This window comes from Carcharodon carcharias, chromosome 1, assembly GCF_017639515.1.
Source record: "Carcharodon carcharias isolate sCarCar2 chromosome 1, sCarCar2.pri, whole genome shotgun sequence".
Lineage (NCBI taxonomy): Eukaryota > Metazoa > Chordata > Chondrichthyes > Lamniformes > Lamnidae > Carcharodon > Carcharodon carcharias.
Window position 1 is genome coordinate 146,898,930 of NC_054467.1, and position 17,488 is coordinate 146,916,417.

General features: G+C 45.1%; 1 protein-coding gene across 1 annotated transcript in view; it reads right to left on the reverse strand.

Annotated features, from left to right (window-relative positions):
- Positions 1-1,417: 1,417 nt before the first annotated feature.
- Positions 1,418-17,488, reverse strand: part of gabra4 (gamma-aminobutyric acid type A receptor subunit alpha4) — a 69,437-nt gene continuing 53,366 nt past the window's right edge. Inside the window, exons 8-10 of the mRNA XM_041183052.1 lie at positions 7,626-7,885; positions 3,576-3,581; positions 1,418-1,957 (exon numbers count right to left, since the gene is read on the reverse strand). Of these exons, the coding sequence (XP_041038986.1) occupies positions 1,418-1,957; positions 3,576-3,581; positions 7,626-7,885 (806 nt within the window). The remainder of the gene's footprint in view (positions 1,958-3,575; positions 3,582-7,625; positions 7,886-17,488) is intronic.

A 17,488-nucleotide genomic window follows, 5' to 3' on the forward strand; every position in this document is an offset into this window, starting at 1 on the left:
CACCCCCTTTCCTTTTCTTCCCCCTCCCTTTTGTTTTTTCCAATAATTTATATAGGTTTTTCTTTTCCCACCTATTTCCATTATTTTTAAATCTATACCTCTTATGCCCTGTTAGTCTCATTTCACCCCACCCCCACTAGAGCTGTACCTTGTGTGTCTTGCCATCCATTCTTAATTAGCACATTCATTTAGATAATATCACCACCTTCAACACCTCTTTGTTCTTTTGTCTGTGACATCTTTTGATTATCTGCTCCTACCACTGCTTGCTTGTCCCTACAACCACCACCCCCAGCCCCCCACTTCTCTCCCCCCACCCACCCCCCACCTTAAACCAGCTTATATTTCACCCCTGTCCTAATTTTACTCAGTTCTGTTGAAGGGTCATGATGACTCAAAACATCAACTTTGCTCTTCTCCGCTGATGCTGCCAGACCTGCTGAGTTTTTCCAGGTAATTCTGTTTTTGTTTTGGATTTCCAGCATCCGCAGTTTTTTGTTTTTATCACAGTATGGAAGCATCTTGGGTTGAAGTTGAATGTGAATACAATAAAAATGTTATCGTGCCTTTGTTCTGCTCTTGTCAGTTTTTATTTACTTGAAGGCTGTGTCTCCACCTGTCACTAGAAGTGAACATAGGGTTCATTATCAATATTTTGGCCTCACCTTATTTTAGCTATATTCTATTTCTATTGAAACTTCATAGGCACTTTTCCAGCTATTAGAAACACACCCACTCTTTAAAATGTTTTTGGTGTCTATAGTATAATTTGAAAATAATAGTTACAAAAAAATACCAAAAGGTAAATTATTTTTCTTCTTTATAGTGTGAATAGCCTGAAAAAGATGATATCGCACCTTAAACTATGTTGAATAGCCAGAGAAAATTTAATCTTTTGTTAAGTGGATCTTCAAGATGCAGAATTGAAAATTACTTTAACTGATCACTTGAGTCCAGGCGTAAAAACACAAATCAGAAACTCAGTTCTGAAGAAGAGGCCCAGTTGTTATTGGTAACTTGAATTTGTCTTTTCTCCTTCAGATGCTGATGAACCTGCAGTGTATTTCCAGTTTTTCTGTTTTGTTTCCTTAAATACAGATGTTTATCTGTGTTTGTTCTTTGTGCCACCCTTTCTTTTCATTACTTCCACTTCATATATTCCACTTTCTAATTCTTTATTCAAATCTTAGGCAAATCATTATGCCATGTAGGAGGATAACAACAGCAATACAAACTTGTCCTCAGCAACAAGCAATGGTAGATCTGTGTGTGAGTACTGTTCAGTTGAAATCAGCCATTACTGAGAACCCTGCTGTCTGTACACAATAGATTAATAAACCTCAAATGAAACCCCTGCATTATTTCATGGATTATGAATTGTTCTAAAAGATAATACAATTTTTCTGTCGCAGCAAAATTACAAATCACCTTCTGTTTTTTCCATGGTGTCTTTTGAGAGGTAGACTACCCAGTAGACCATGTTAAATGCACCAAACGTTACTGGAAAAATTATGCGAGCATATTTGTCAATTTTGCTGGTCCCACTATTTGCAGGTGAAGCTGCAGGAAGGGTTGGGGCAGCCACAACAGTTGTGGGTGAAGAATGTTTTGAGGTTTGTCCAAATAGTCTAGATGGTAGTAGGTTCTGTTCAAGTGTTGCTCCACATTGGTGATGAACCGGTGTGGGTCTCAGTGAAGTTATTGTGGGAGTACAAGGAGGGGGTGGTGGTGTGCTTCTCATCAATGGTAATGTAGGGGATGAATGGGTGTGCCCAAATTTACCAGGACTTGGCACAGAAGGAGGCGCCATAGTTGAGGGAGGTACCTGGCCAATTATAGATGGTCTTGGTGTCACACTCTTGCTATCATTCCCCAAGTGATCTTTTTGACCGCCAAGGATATCTGATTGCGCCAAGAAGTTCATTCTCTTCCTTAAATTGCCATTGGAATCAGGGTGCTTTAGGAGAAGGGAGAAAGAACATTGCTTCAATATAGGAGGTAAGAATTCACATTGCATTTAATAGATAAAAATAATTATTTGTAATTGATTTTGTGAATGAAACAGCAATAATGCCTCTAAGCTTAATTTTCTTCAGTTGTTCATCAGGTAGAATCTGGATTCCTAGCTACAACTTCAAGAGAACCAACTGCTCTAATATTTGTTCAGTCCATTTTCAAAACTTTGGAAAAAATAGTGAGACCCAGTAAATGTGAGAATACTGATTTTGATGCTATTGTACGTTGAAGCAAAGTTCATTGTCCAGACAGATGTAGTTTACCTAGAAATTATTGGTTAGTATCAGTACCTCATGAAGTAGAACTCCAACCCACAGGTGGCTCTAACCACAAGGGACTAAGCAGAACAGAGTTGTTTATCCACAGGAAAGGAAAATTTGAGTGCAATTTACTCAAAATGCTTTTGCATATCTATCATCCCGATCCAAATGAATCAAGTTGAATGCCTGCAAGTAGACTAGTTGCATAATAGGTTTGATTGTACTAAGAATAGAAATGACTATAAATGGTAAATATATATGCAAACAAGTGTAAATTTGTTCAGCAGGTGTCTGAAGGTTACAGACCAGGACTTTCGATGTTCAATCTTCAGTCTGCACTGTGTTAACTAATCTCAGCCAGTTGGAGGTGTGCAAAATAGCCACAGTTTCCACTCCTCATTGCCAGCATAAAATTATAGAAAAGTTCAAGGCTTGTAAAGAACATGGGATTATCTAGTCCATCTTCTAACTATCACAATTGTTTCCCACACTGTGATTCTCTTTAAGGTAACATTGAGGAAGTATCAATATGCTGCACTAACAGGGGCCCAGAATAGAATGTGTTTTTTTTAAATATGCCCTCTGTTCCATCTTAGTAAAGTCAACTAATCCCTGTGAGGTTAATAATCATAGTTATCATCAATCTTTCCCAGGATGACCAAGTACTGATCAGCCAACTACATAATTGGGTTTTTTCTCTTTAGCTTCTAGGAATTTCTGATCCATTTTTTGAAAATTATTTGAAGAAAGATGAGGGTTAATTTCAAAAGCTTTATTCAAGTAAGGGTTATACTGATTTTTTTCTGAACCACATAAGCAACGTCAGTGTTAGTTGTGACCTGGAGGAGCAGGTCAGTCATCTATTGTAGATCCCACTGAAGTTTTATTGCATTGAAATCAATGGTACAACAATTGGGTGGATTCTACCATAGGCAGATGGATAACCTTTCCCATACTACCATCCAGGTAGACAGATAAATATGACTCTATCTGTGTGTGAATGAGTGTGTGTGATTGATTGTAACACTTAAATTGGTGTTACTGGGATGGTAATGGATTCAAAATAGACTTACTGCCCTATAAGTGCCAACAAACTATCCACTGCCAGTTTCATCAAAGCTGGGCAACTGAAGTGCCTGCCTGTTTCAGGCCTCTCAACATGAAAATCAGGGACGTATGACTAACATTGGACTCCGATCACCATTGCAGGATAGAACTGGTTGGAGTATACTCCGTTGAGCCCCAAAAATCTAATTTGGTCTGCTGCAGCCTCAGGCTCTCCCGCTCAGTGATCAAGACCCTCTGCTGAATTTACCTTACTACCTGCAACTAGGTGGCATCTGGGTTGATTGTATTTTCCTGAGTTTGGCAAAATGCATTGGTATGCCCTGGGGGGGGGTTGATTTAAATAAAGCCTGCATTTTGATCCCTTCATTGTTGGAATGAAAGGCTATTAGCACGCTCCCTCAATCAGTCAAAAGTTAAAATCAACACTTATCTGTCTGTTCATGTGTTTGTGTTGTGCCTGCTCATGTGTGTGTGTGTGTGTGTGTGTGTGTGTGCATGTGTGTATGTGTGTTTGCTCATGGGCAGAATTTTGCCCTTGGCATGTAGGATTGGCAAGGGCGGTCGGAAAGCCAGCCACCGCCCACAATCAGGCCCAGAAAGCAATTTCACGCTGGCGGACCAATTAAGGCCAGTCCAGCGTGAAACACGAGCAGCAGCGCTCAGCGCCGCCTGTGTGGGTGGGGAGAGGAGGGCAAGCAGGCCAAGTGGGACCTTTGCGCATGTGTGCGAGTGCACACTAGATAATCTCCCTGAGGCAGCTCTCTGCCTCAGGGGGATGAAGATATTTGAAAAAAATATAATTTAAAAAATGAAAATATAATGAAACATGTCCCGTCATATTACTCTGCCACATGAGCAGGGACATGTTATAAATGAGAAAATAAAGTTTTTATTTGGTTTTTATTCACTTTTGGAAACCTCATCCTGCCTGTGAATGAGGTTTCCAAAAAAGTGCAAAAGCCGCTTGGCCTTTTCGCCTGCCCACCAACCGTAAGGTTGGATGGGCAGCAAAAAATGTATTTTAATTAACTTTTTAATGGCCTTAATAGGCCTTTTAATTGTTGGCTGGTGCACTGCCAACTCTGGCGCATGCCCGCTGACTGAACTATTGCGTGAGAATAACGTCGGGATCCTTGCCGAGCTAAAAATGTTACTGTGTGTGCATCTGTGTCTGTTCATGTGTGTGTGTCTGTTCATGTGTGCACATGTGTGTGTGTCTATTTGCATGTGTCTGCTCATGCATGCATGTGTATGTGTGTGTGTGTGTGTGTGCGTGTGCGTGTGTGTGCAGTGCACACAAAAATGATTACATGCCTGTTATAGCCTTTTTTGAGTTTAATTAAGCTTCAAAGAAATGTACTAAGCTCAGAAAGTGTCTTCTCTCATTAAATTAAATCAAATAAAGTCCAGGCCCTATCCAGACCTTAGAGCCCAGACTTTCACATGGAGGCAAGAAAGGGGAGTTGGGAGATTTTCCAACACCACAATCCCACCTACTGACCGGCACTACCTGCCACATTATTTTCATGGCAGATGTCAGGGTCAGGCTGAATTCAGGCCTGCCGCTTTGTGTGTCAGCTCTGCCCTGTAGTATTAAGGGTTATCAGATGGGACATGCTAATATATGACTGAGATGATGACGTACTACTGACACCAATCAGTCGTGTAGACTCTGAAGAGAGAGCGTGGGATCAGTCCTAAGAGCTATGTGCCTACCCTGTAACCTATTTATAAGTATTACTAATAAACAAGTGATAAGCAGATACCACAGTATGTCTATGGTCTGTCTAAGAACCAAGTCTCATGCCTACTCTCCAAGACAGAAGGACCCAATCTCAAAACAGGCTCCAGCAACAAGCTCCTTCAAAACAGCAGGAAAGCCTAGCAAAGGCTGAGGATGTTCCAGAGGAAGATGGGGCTTTCATACAGTTTGAGGGAGCCTCACCATCTTTGGCTTGCCTGGCCACTATGACAGAGGGAGTGCTTGTGAGGTCCCAATCAACAAAAACTGCCTCTAAGAGAGATGCAGGAGGTGTAGTCACAGCAAGAGGCCCAATGGGTCCTTGTGCAATGAGGTTGTCCACGATGGTCCTCACAGCTGTAGAGCCAAAGACATGAGCAGGGTGGCTCCACCTCCTCTGTGACAACAAGGGGAGAACTGCATAGGAGTGTATGCATTTGCAGTGTTCACCTTGAACACTGAATGGGTCAATGTGGTGTGTTTTTTCTATATAGGTAAGAAATTTGTCTCACTTAAAGCTATATTAAAATTATTGGTTTATGCACAGATTTGCATGCTATTTACATATCTATGCCAAAGTGTATTTACAACATAGACAGAAGTCATCAGTTTCTCACCAGTGCCAGTGAAGACTGCAGCCAGTAGACCATCTATATGTGATGGGTGTAATGGGAGGGCTGTTGGCTTGGTTTTTGTCCATCTGAAGGCTTCGTCCAGTGCCAGATATGTGTTCTGTTATCTGTTACACAAGGCGCCCTAAATTGTATCGCTGCTGAATGCAGTATGACCCTTGCAACAATTGCACCCTGCATGGATTCCTCTCCATGTCTCTGGGACTGTCCTGTGTCACATCTTTTCCTCCTCCTGCAATGATATGGGGCCTCCCTTGTACTTTGCCTACTCAAGTGTCACACCCATCTGATACGCCATGTTGTGCAGCATGCAGCACACGATGACCATTCAAAAGACCTTGGCAGGCGTATATTGCATCACACCCCCAGGGTGGTTAAGGCATCAAAATCTCATTTTTAGCAGGCCTTCTGCCTGCTTAACCAGTGCCCTGGTGTGCGGGCGCTCTCATTGTACCAGTGCTGGGGCTCTGTTTGAGAGTCCCTCAGTGGGGCCAGAAGCCACCTTCTCAGAGGGTAACCCTCATCTCCCAGAATCCATCAAATTGGGGGAGAAAAGTTGAGGCCTTGACTCACAGATCATAAATGAGTCATGGCAGCTTCCTGGAAAACTTGCACAGATGTGTAATTTCTTCTTATGGTCACAGACCACCTGGGCATTGATGAAGTGGTATCCCTTCCTGTTAATGAACTTGTCTGGTCTTTCCATGGGTGCCTTCATGGCCATACAGGTGCAGCCTATGATGCCCTGGACCTGGGGAAAGCCAGCTATTTTTGCCCACTGCCCTACGTGTTTGCAAGGCCTTTTCCATCAGGGAACTGATAAAATCAGCGGCCCTTGTGAAGATGGCATCTAGAACAGCATGGATGCAGCAGTGAGCAACCAACTGAAATATTCCACAGGGGTCAGCAACAGAGCTCTGAAATGAACTCGAGGTGAAGTTGAGGGCCACAGTCACCTTCAGTGCTACTGACAGGACCTGCCAGTGGGTGGTTATAGGGGCCAGTGGTCGGTCATTATCTTCCTGGACAGCTGTCTCCTCTGCACTGATATTCAGACACCACCAGGTAGATGAGCCTGTTGTGCTACACATGGAGCTCAGGGTATTCTCAGCTCCTTCTCCTCTTCAGTGCTGGCTGCTGAGGTTGGGCCCCTTGCTGCCCAAGAATCTTTCCTCATGGCATGCGAGGCTGCTGCTGCAACTGCTCTGCCTGAATGACATGCAGGTGTGAGGGAGCTACATCCACATCCAACAGCAGACTTCTTCCCTTAGGGTCAAGATTTAGCCTGGCTGAATGGACAGATACCTCATTGGTGGCAGAATTTTGCCCAGGCTCTGTTTATTCAGGGTCCACAACACTGTCTCCATCCTCCTTCACTGTTTCAGATCCAGGGCCTTACTGAGGCTTTTCTAGTCAAAGCACAGCAGGAGTTCCTTATCTGCACAGTTTTCAGGACTTTCCTGCACTGCTGAGGGGCTGCTCGCTGCGTTGCTGAGTGCATGGCGGTGGCATGGTTTACATTGCCTTCTGAACTTGCATGACTCCCTCTAAATAGCAAAAGTACAGCTTCAGCAGTCCGTCATTGTGCACATTGGTTCCTGACCAACCCACTTTGCCATATCAGTGAAGATGGCTAGCACCAAAAATGGGATGAGGATTCCAGATCCAGGTCCCATCAACATTTTCGTTTGCCCACAAAAGCAATTCAATGCTGCATCAGGATGGGAAAACCTGGCCCTAGGTTTCAGTTGCTTACTGGGTAAACTCAGTGGTGGGAGGATATCTGATAAGATTTAACAGCAACAACATTAAAAGAGCTGCATTGCTTTGGAACTTAAACACATTTTTTCAATTAAAACTGGCTATACCATTCTACATCTTTATAATAACTATTGATAAAGCTATTACCTGAAGTACAACCTCTGAGGCAGACACTGTCTTTATTGGAGTCAGTGGCGATGTTGCAGGAGGCTTGGCTGCCCTTTTTTTGGCTTTTTCAGCTTGTACATTTGTGAAGTAGTTAACAGCAGCAAATTCGATCAGAGCAGAGAACACAAATGCAAAGCAGACTGCAATAAACCAGTCCATGGCTGTGGCATAGGAAACCTTTGGCAGAGAGTGTCGAGCACTGATGCTTAGTGTTGTCATAGTTAGAACTGTTGTGATACCTTAAATTGAGAAAATGCATTGTTTTATTGGAAGAGGAATATAAGCATGCACTATAAGCACAAGAAGAGCAATATTATACAAGTATATTTTTTCAATATGCATATATAAACTATTCTTTTGTATCAAGTGTATATCTTATTTGCAAACTAACCTCCAGTTTGTGAATAGGACAGGTCTTGGAGAATAATATTCCATCCATGAATTCAAAATGTTTGTCAGGGCATTCAAGCCAAACTATGGCCTAAGAAAATAACCTGGGTCTCAAATATGGTTATGTGAAAATGTACATTCTGTATAATCACTTCATTTAAAATGAAATAGGCCATTGGATCTATCCCCATTTCACAAGTGTAAATTGGATGCCTAAGCGTTGACTATAGCAGGTGGAGTGTGTGTATGTTTGGCACCAGAAGTGCATTTCCTGCCCTACTGGTAATGTTTCCTGTATAGGCATTCAGGACCCATGACTGAAACAGGTGTTAACATTTCTGAGACTTTTATTGTTAACTTTATCATGGAACTGGGAAGAACGGGAATGCCATGCCCAGATCCACATGAAATTCATGGGAAGTTGCCAGTCACCACTTGCCCCCTCCTGATTGCCTCACCACATTGCCGCCCCAACCCCTACACAGCACGACCCCGGTTTTTATTCTGTTAGAGTAAGTGCAACAGAGTGACGCCCCTGTCTACCCTCCCTCTATCCTAAATTCTGGCGTCATTTTCAAAGCTATGAATAGCTAAAAGTATCTGCAAAGGCACAAAAAACAGCAGCCACCCCAGCTTAAGCCAATCTCCTTCCCAAGGTGATGCAAAGACCCTTAGAGGCTAAAATAGATAGCTAGCATGCCCGTCACACTGTGGCTCAGTTGATAGCACTTCTGCCTCTGAATCAGAGGGTTGTGGTTTCAAGTCCCAGTTTGAGGCTTAACCATAAAAATCAAGGCTAAAATTCCAGTTCAGCACTGGGAGGGTGCTGCACTCCATTGGTGCCATCTTTCAAATGGGATGTTAAACTAACCCCTTTCTTCCCTCTTAACTGGATGGAAAAGATCCCACAGCACTCTTTTGAAGAAGAGCAGAAAATTATCCTGATATCCTGGCCAATATTTAACCCTCAGCCGACATGAAAAAAAACAGACTTACAACCCCATTACTGCTCAGACACTGCCTACCGCCACATTTTCTGGATCTTCTATTGGGTGGCCCAAGCTCTCACCTGTTTCAGGCAGAAGCCTCATTATGACATATGGGATCTTATGACGTATTTAGGACCCCAGTGCAATTTTGAGGAACAATTGAGCGGAGTGTGCAGTTCAAGCTCCGTCTGATTGTACCAGGTGGTGAAGCAGAAGGACCCTGAAAAGGTAAGGCCAGAGTTATTTGGGAGCTAATTGGGCAAGCAGTGAATGATTCCTCTACACCAAGATCTACCTGCCTGCTAACCAGCTCTCCATTCAGACCACCTGATCTTGTGCCAGCACAATTCGCAGCGAGGTGCTCTTTCAGAGCTTTAGAATTTCTTACTGAATCTTCACTTTTTGGAACCACAGCAACATCAGGTACCTCCTTAGGCACAGACAGTTCAATGTTATCCACTCCAACAGAGACATCTGGCATGTCTATCCTTGGTTGATCAATCACAACGGAGACAACAGGTTCTACAATGATTACAGGTGGAACACCAGTTGTTGGAGTAGCTCTCTCCTTCTCAAATGATCTGCGTGTTTTCAGGTGATCCAGCCCTCCACTTCTTCATGGTACAAAACGGTCTGGTCACAGAAACTATTACGCCAGGTAATCAATTTGATCCACCACCGAAGTTTCGTACAAATACTGTTTCACCAAAGGTAAATGCTTGCTCTCCACTATGCAAATCATGAGTCACTTTTTGATTCCCTTGACAGTTCTCTATCTTCCCCTTCAAATTGGGAAGTACCCAGCTTAATCTCGTATGAAGGCAGCGCTTCATAAGTATTTCTGAAGATGTTGAACCTGTAGTAGTGTGGAGTGGGTCATTCTATAGTGCAATAGGAAACATGAAAGTTTAGTCTCCAATGATCCTCCCAATAATTTTTTTCATCCCATGCTCCCTCATCCAATCCTTTAGACAACGGATGATACGGTGCTGTCTTTACGTGTTTGATACCATTTCGGTTCGCAAATCTTTGAAATTCAGCACTGGTAAATGCAATGCCATTGTCTAAGACAATGACTTCTGGCAATCCATGTATAGAAAAACTTTGCGTAACCTTTCTATAGTCGCACCTAATGTTGGCAACCTAACTTCATACACATCTAACCATTTGAAATGTGCATCAATTATTTGTAGAAACATGGTGCCTAGAAATGAACCTACATAATCCATATGCAGTCTCACCCAGGGTCAACCAGGCCATTCTCGCTGGTGCAGTGGGGCTACAACAGGCACCTTCTGTAGTTTCTGGCACTGGAGACAGTGTTTAACCATTTCTTCTATATCACTGTCTATACCTGGCCACCAGATATAGCTTCTTGCAAGCATTTTCATTCTGGAAATTCCGGGATTCCGCTATGCAACTTAGTTAAAAGCGATTCCCTTCCTTGTGGTAGTCCTTGTAGCAAACCCTCCATCATCCTCTGAAAAATCATGCAGGCTGAAGAAACACCAAAAGGCAGGCGCATGTATTGATACAACCCTTTGTGGGTGTTTATGGTTACAATTCCTCTGGATGTATCATCCAGTTCCAGCTGTCGATATGCATGACTCGTATCTAATTTAGCGTAAATTCTCCCCCCTACTAATTTGGCATACAGATCCTCAATCCTGGGGGTAATGCACTTGTCCAACTTGGCAGCCTTGTTTACTGACAACTTGTAATCCCCACAGATACAGATGGTCTGATCTGGATTCAAGTCAGGGACTATGGTGCTACCCATTCCAAAAATTGAACCAGCTAAATATTACCCAGCTTCTCTAAATGGTTTAATTCAGTGACAACCTTGTCTCTCAGGGCATAAGGCATAGGCCAGTTTTTTAAAAAAGGAGGAGCTGCTTCAGGGTCAACATAGAGCTTAGCCTGCAGGTCCTTGATTTTCCCCAGTTCCTCTTGAAAGACCTTGTCATATTTCTTTAGCAGCTCTGGTAGTCCTCCAGTTCTCAGCTGGAAAATTTCAGACCAATTTAGTTTATTTCTTTTTAACCAATCATGACCTAGAAGACTTGATCCTTCACTCTCCACTACAATCACAGGGAGCTGTGCTGTCTGATGTTTGCAATTAACAGGTACAGTGGTAATACCTTTCACTTGTATGGCTTCAGTATGCATTTTTAATTTGGTTGAAGTCTCTCCATGTTCAATTGTTGAGTACCCTTGTTTAAATATTTGAATGTGTGCTCCCCCACTACGGTGGTGCACCGGTATCCACTTCCATCATCAAAGGTTTTCCATTGACCTGCAGAGGAACAGTGATTGGCTCTGTTTTCCCAATTTTCACTTTAAATAGTTCTTCCATGTTATGTACTTGGATCCATTTAGTCTGCTGCCTGGGAGTCTATCTCAATCTTGCTTTACATTGCTTCAGTATGTGCCCTTTTTTCTGACAATAATGGCACTCCACATCTTTAAAGCTGCAAGTTTCAGGGAAATGGTTACTTCCACATCGGCAACAACTCATTTTCAGATTTGCTGCTCAGCTGTCTCCTGTACGTTTTTAAATTTTCCAGTAGCAGGGGCTGTCTCCTGCTTTGCAGCTGACTCCTTGGTTTTCGCACCATATCTGGCAGTCTGTTCCCGCCCCAACTGGAAAATGGCACTAATTTGTACACCCTGTAAGGCCTGCAAATCCCGCTCATAACTTTCCATCACAAACGCTATTTCCAATGCACTTTAAAAATCAATATTTACTTCAGCTAATAATTGTCGTTGAATGGCATCATCATGCACACCACAGGCCAAAAATCCCTTAACACATCGTTTAGGGCCTCCCCAAAGTCACAATGTTCAGTTAGCTGTTTCAATTTCACTACGTATGTTGCTATGGTCTCCCCTGGGGCTCTTACTCTCGAATTAAATTGAACCTCTGCATGATTATGGAGGGTTTGGGTAGAAAATGACCCTTTACGAGGTCTACCAATTCAATGAAGATCTTTGAATCGGGAGAGCTCGGGGCCATCAAACTACAGGTTAAATTATAAGTTTTAATCCCACAGGTACTTAGGAGAATTGCTTTCCTTTTTTCCTCCACTGCTATTTTTTTTGCTTAGAAAAAGAAACCAAGGTGTTTTATATAATGGGCAGAATCATCCCAGATTTGCACTAAGTGCGGTAGCGGGTAGGTAAAATGAGGTTTTACCTGCTGGCCGCAATGTGGGTTTTCACACTGTATTGTCCCAAACCCGCCTCAGTATTTATCCATTCCTGAGAAACATTTTGTTTCCATTGCATGCGGGTTCTTGTTTGCCTGTCCGCCATCACCCCGGGCACCATATTCAAAATCCAGCCGCAAGCACACTTCCGCAAGCAGTGCTTCCGGACCAGAACAGCTGCACGGAAGACATGGCCCTGAAACTGAAGAAAACTGCAGCCCCCAGGTTCAGCGACATGTCCCTTGAGTGCCTTTTAGATGCTGTGGAGCCCGCTGGGATGTCCTCTACCCCAGCTCAGGCTGTGACAGCACTAACCCGGTTTGGTAGGCGGTGGCAGTGGTGGTCAGCGCCAACGCCCTGAAAAAGAGGACAGCCATCCAGTGCTGCAAGAAGATGAATAATCTTCTCCCAGGGTAAATCACTTTTTTCATCACTCTCAGCTCACACACTCACAAACCCATCACACATCCACAGAGCCCTCACTCACTGCTGGTTCATGGGACATCATCATTCACTCTCACACACACTTAAATTGTCCTCATCCCATCCATAGGGCAACTCACCACCCACACAGGCCAGGCATACTTAACTTCTGGCCTGATAGGTGCCCCACTTATACTCTCTCCATCTCCATTCATACAGGACAAGTTGGCACACAGCAAGAGGGAGAGGTTGCAGATCGGTGACGGAATGCCCAAAATCAATGTCCTCACAGACTTTGGAAACAGAGCCATCCAGCTGGCTGGCAAGGATCTGGACTGGTCCTGTATTGATGCTGAGGCTGGCGGTGCTCTACCAAGTGAGGGTCCAGCAGTACAACATCCATCAGACAACCATGCTGTGAGTGATGTGTCCTGTTTCACAGGCCACTGCCATGCACTAATTATCTCCCTTTGTTTTTGTAGGCACAACTGGGAAACAGCCGACAGAGCCCATGACCCAGGGCCTCCCATCAAGCTGCGAAGACACCTCTGAAGAGGAATCTGAAGGCACCCTCCTTAAAGCCTCATCACAGCGCTCACCCACACCCTCCACCAGCACAGAGAAACACACCTCGGTGGGACCTAGCTTTGAATAGCCCAGGGATCACAATCTGGAGAGCACATTGTACTGTCCAATCAACAGCAGGTGGAGGCAGGGATTTCCCTGGTTTCTGGCATTCAGGGAACTGCTGGAGGCTAGAAATTTGCTGAGTCTGAGTCAGATGACGAGCCTTTGGATTCGGTCATGTCACAGTCGCTGGAGCTGCAAAGGCAAGCTCAGGAACATCACGAAGGAACATACACTCCTCAGATTGCAAGGCACGATGGAAGAGTCCATCTGCCTTCAGGTTGAGGTGATAGCGCCGGCTTGCCAATGCACTGAGGTCAACACTGGTAGGATGGAGGCTGCCATTGAGACCTTGGTCCAGGACTCCACTTCTGCGCTGCTGTGCGGGCTTAGCTCCATCGCTGATGCCACACTTGGCCTCCAACAGTGTGTACGGGAGAGGGGTGCCGGGCAGCTCGATCTCACTCCGGCTAGCCCTTCTCCTCAAGGAGGCAGCCTGGATTCCAGGGCACCCATAGGGAGGAGGATCAGCAAATGCACACTCAAGGCCAATCTATCCAGGTGACTCCAAGAGTGTCCGTCCCTTCGACTGTCCTCTTCCTGTGACCTCAGCAGTTCCAGCTCCACAGGCCAAGGAGGGTGCCACTGCCACACACCAGGACCCCAAAAGCAGGCCGAGGCTGCCCAAGTCTTGACCCTCCAGATAGATGCCTGGCAAAGTCATCACAGACAGGGCGTCACAGTCAGCAGGCTGCCTCCACCTCTGCTGTGGATGTCTGGGGAGCACCAAGACGTAGTGTTAGGAAAGTTAAGGAGAATTAGTTGCACAGCCTGGGGATGGGTGTATGTGTGTATGTAAGCTGCCCTCGGCTAGACAGGATTCAGACACTCTCAGAGGCCAAGATTTATGGAATGTCCTCACTGCATGTCATCGTCATCATCCTCCTGCAATCGAGCAACCATTCGGGCTTCCACTGCATCTCCATGACAGGAGCATTCTCACACAGAGGGCATTCACACTGCCATAAGCCAGACTGGACTCAAACTTTCACAGATATGATGTGAGGAACTATGGAGTCACCTCACTGCATGTCGCCATCATCTTCCACAATTCTGGCAGCTATGAGGGCCTCCCGAGCACGCATGCCTCATTTAGCCAGTGCGAGGGCCTCATCCCCCTCATGCCCATGGGCATCCTGCTCATTGGAGGAGACGTGCAGCTCCTCCAACTCCTCCTCAGCCAGCTCCTCTCCCCGTTGCATTGCCAGGTTGTAAAGGGCACAGCAGATGATGACGATGCATGACACCCTATGCAGACTGTATTGCAGGGCTCCACCAGACCGGTCCAGGCACCAGAAACTCAACCTCACCATCCCAATAGTCTGCTCCACCAAGTTTCAAGCTTCAGCATGAGCCTCATTATACCGTCACTCTGCTGCAGTCTGAGGCCACCGCACGGGTGACATCAGCTACAGCCTCTGCGGGTAGCCCTTGTCCCCAAGCAATTAACCCTGTAGCCTCATTGGAACCTGGAAGACTGCAAGGATTTGCGACCGACTGAGAATGTAGGAGTCATGCACATGCTCTGGAAACCGTGCGCACACCTGCAGTCTTGTGGTCGCATACCAGTTGTATATTCAGTGAATGGAACACCTTACGGTTGATGTAGCCTACCATGTTTTATGACTGAGATCTGAGCGTCACATGAGTGCAGTCATTGGCACCCTGCACCTGTAGGAAACCCAAGATCTGGGCAAATCCAATCACTCTTGCATCCTGGCTTCCTGGTCCCGGGCAAAATGCACAAAGTTATGTGCCCTCCTGAAGATGGCATCCATGACCTCATGGATGCATTTGTGGGTGGAGTCTTGTGAAATCCCACAGAAGTCACCTGTGGAGCCCTGAAAGGAGCCACTGGCATAGAAATTGAGCAACCCGGTCACTTTCACAGCCACTGGCAGTGGATGCCCTCCATATTCCTGTGGCGCCAAATCCTGCAGCAGGTGGCAGATGTGACTAACCAGTTCCCTGGACGTGCAATTTTTGGTGACACTGGTTCTTGGCCATCCGCAGGAATGAAAGGTGGCATCTCTAGTCCCTGGGTGTTGCTAGGCACTGGCCTGTGACCCCTCGCTGTAGCTCTTCAGCGGCGTGTGCAGGAGCCCCAGCTGCCCCTTCTTCCTGAGGTTGCTGCTCCTGCCTCTGTGCAACCAGGAGCCACAGTCGCTCTCTCCTCCATCGTCTTCATGCTCTGCAGGCCATCAGGCATACAGCTTGTTCACCAGGGTCCATGACCCTGATGTATTCCTCCTTTGGGATAAAAGAGAGAGACACGTGGTTAGCGTGGGTGTGCTAAGAACCTGTCCTGGTTAAGTGTGATGACCCCTTAACGCTTCCCGGAGAGTGCTAGCCACCACTTGGATGGCCAGAGTTTAGTACGTTGCATGGCTGCCCTGTTAGCTTGAACCATGGGAGAAGCTGGTCCAAACCTGGATGCTGAGATTGCAAGGGGCTGTGAGCACCTTTGCCAGTGACTGCTCCATGGCCAGCTTTCGCAAGGAGATTGTATAATGTGTACAGTCATTCAATTGTTTTGCAGTCCATTAAAATGCTCATGAATTTGCAGTTTGTGCCGTGGGGGGTGAGGGGAAGGCAGGGGTGGGACAGGGGAAGCTTTGCAGAACTTGATGGTACTTTGATGCCTCTGCGTTGCTTGAGTGGACAGATAAACTAGAGGCCCGGCTCCAATCATATCAATCTGACTGTGCATGAACTGTCTCAGTTGCAGAGGAATGGTCATTTTATACAGGTTTCCCAAATTCGTGGGCACTTCCCTCACCCACCCTACTCCCCAATCCGAATGATTGTGTGCTATATTCAGGGCTGCCCTTGCCCTTGCCTATCACCAGTTGCCTCAGCGGCAAGGCTGCCCTTAACCCCGACGTCCCTGAAGCTTAAAGTCCAACAGGTGACCTGGCAAGCACTGCACAACTTTGCTGTGTACTCACCTCCGAGTTCCCCTCAAAGTGCAGGGCAACAAGTGCACAACTTTTATGTGCTGTTGACAAACACGTCGGCATGCTTTCTCCCCAATGTGAACGGACGATCCAGCAGTGAGGGAGCGATTCCGGCAGGCTGGCCTGCTAATGATATGTTGTATTACACTGAGGTTTCCAACGTCCGATAGCAGGAAATGCAACCCACCGTTAGCAGGCTGAACAGACGATCGTGAACTGGTTTCCCACCATTGTAAAACCAAGCCCATCATATTGTCTGCTTATGCCATCAATCATGCCCGACACCAGCGGGCACGGAAAATTCTGCCCATTGACTCGAATCCTCTGTTGATGAATCAAATGAATTTGGGGTTGATCTTGCCAAAAAATGGCATACTTGGTTAGTATATCTTCCCTTCTGTTTAAAACAAGATACTCACATTCACTGGATGAGGGATAGCACCTAAACCAATTTATCCTTGTCGCCAGTTGTTATAGACTTGATTATCCAGACAAGTTCCTCATAAGAAACAGTGAATTTTATTTACAGGGCTTCAGCAGCAGTTACATCCTTCCATCAAGGTCCATGATGAGACAGAAACTCTACCCCTATGGTTCCCTTTGCCTAGGGCTGATTCGTTCATACTGTCACGTGATATCACACAGTACAATAAGTCTTAAAGCTACAGCCACTACATTCCTTAAAGCTACAGTTACTACAATCCCCAACAATAATTTGCAACAATTGAACAGTAAGGAAGTAGAATTTTATTGCAGAGTGTCATAAGCAGAGATATCTTCTTTGAATAAGACCAATCCTAAAAGTATTCCATGCCCGTGCACTGAAATCACTCCCTTAAAGAATACAAATTAAAAACAAATAAACTTTAAATTGAAAAAAAATAGGGTTGAACAATGTCTCTAAATTTCACTTGTCAATGTTTTTTAATAACATGGTTTATTCATGAGTATATTTCAAACCATTCAACTCTAGATCTGAGTCTAATCTTCTAGAGCTTTTTAACAGAAAATCTTCATTTGCACGTTTAAGTGTGCTGTTCCACACATCAGATTTATTCTGTACTTAATCGTTTTGCTATGGAGAAATTAAAAATTTTATGACATGATTTAAACATGCACTAACTCACACACTGAATGGTGATTTACAACACAGCGAAAGGAACTGATCAAGTTTGAGGGCTTGGTGT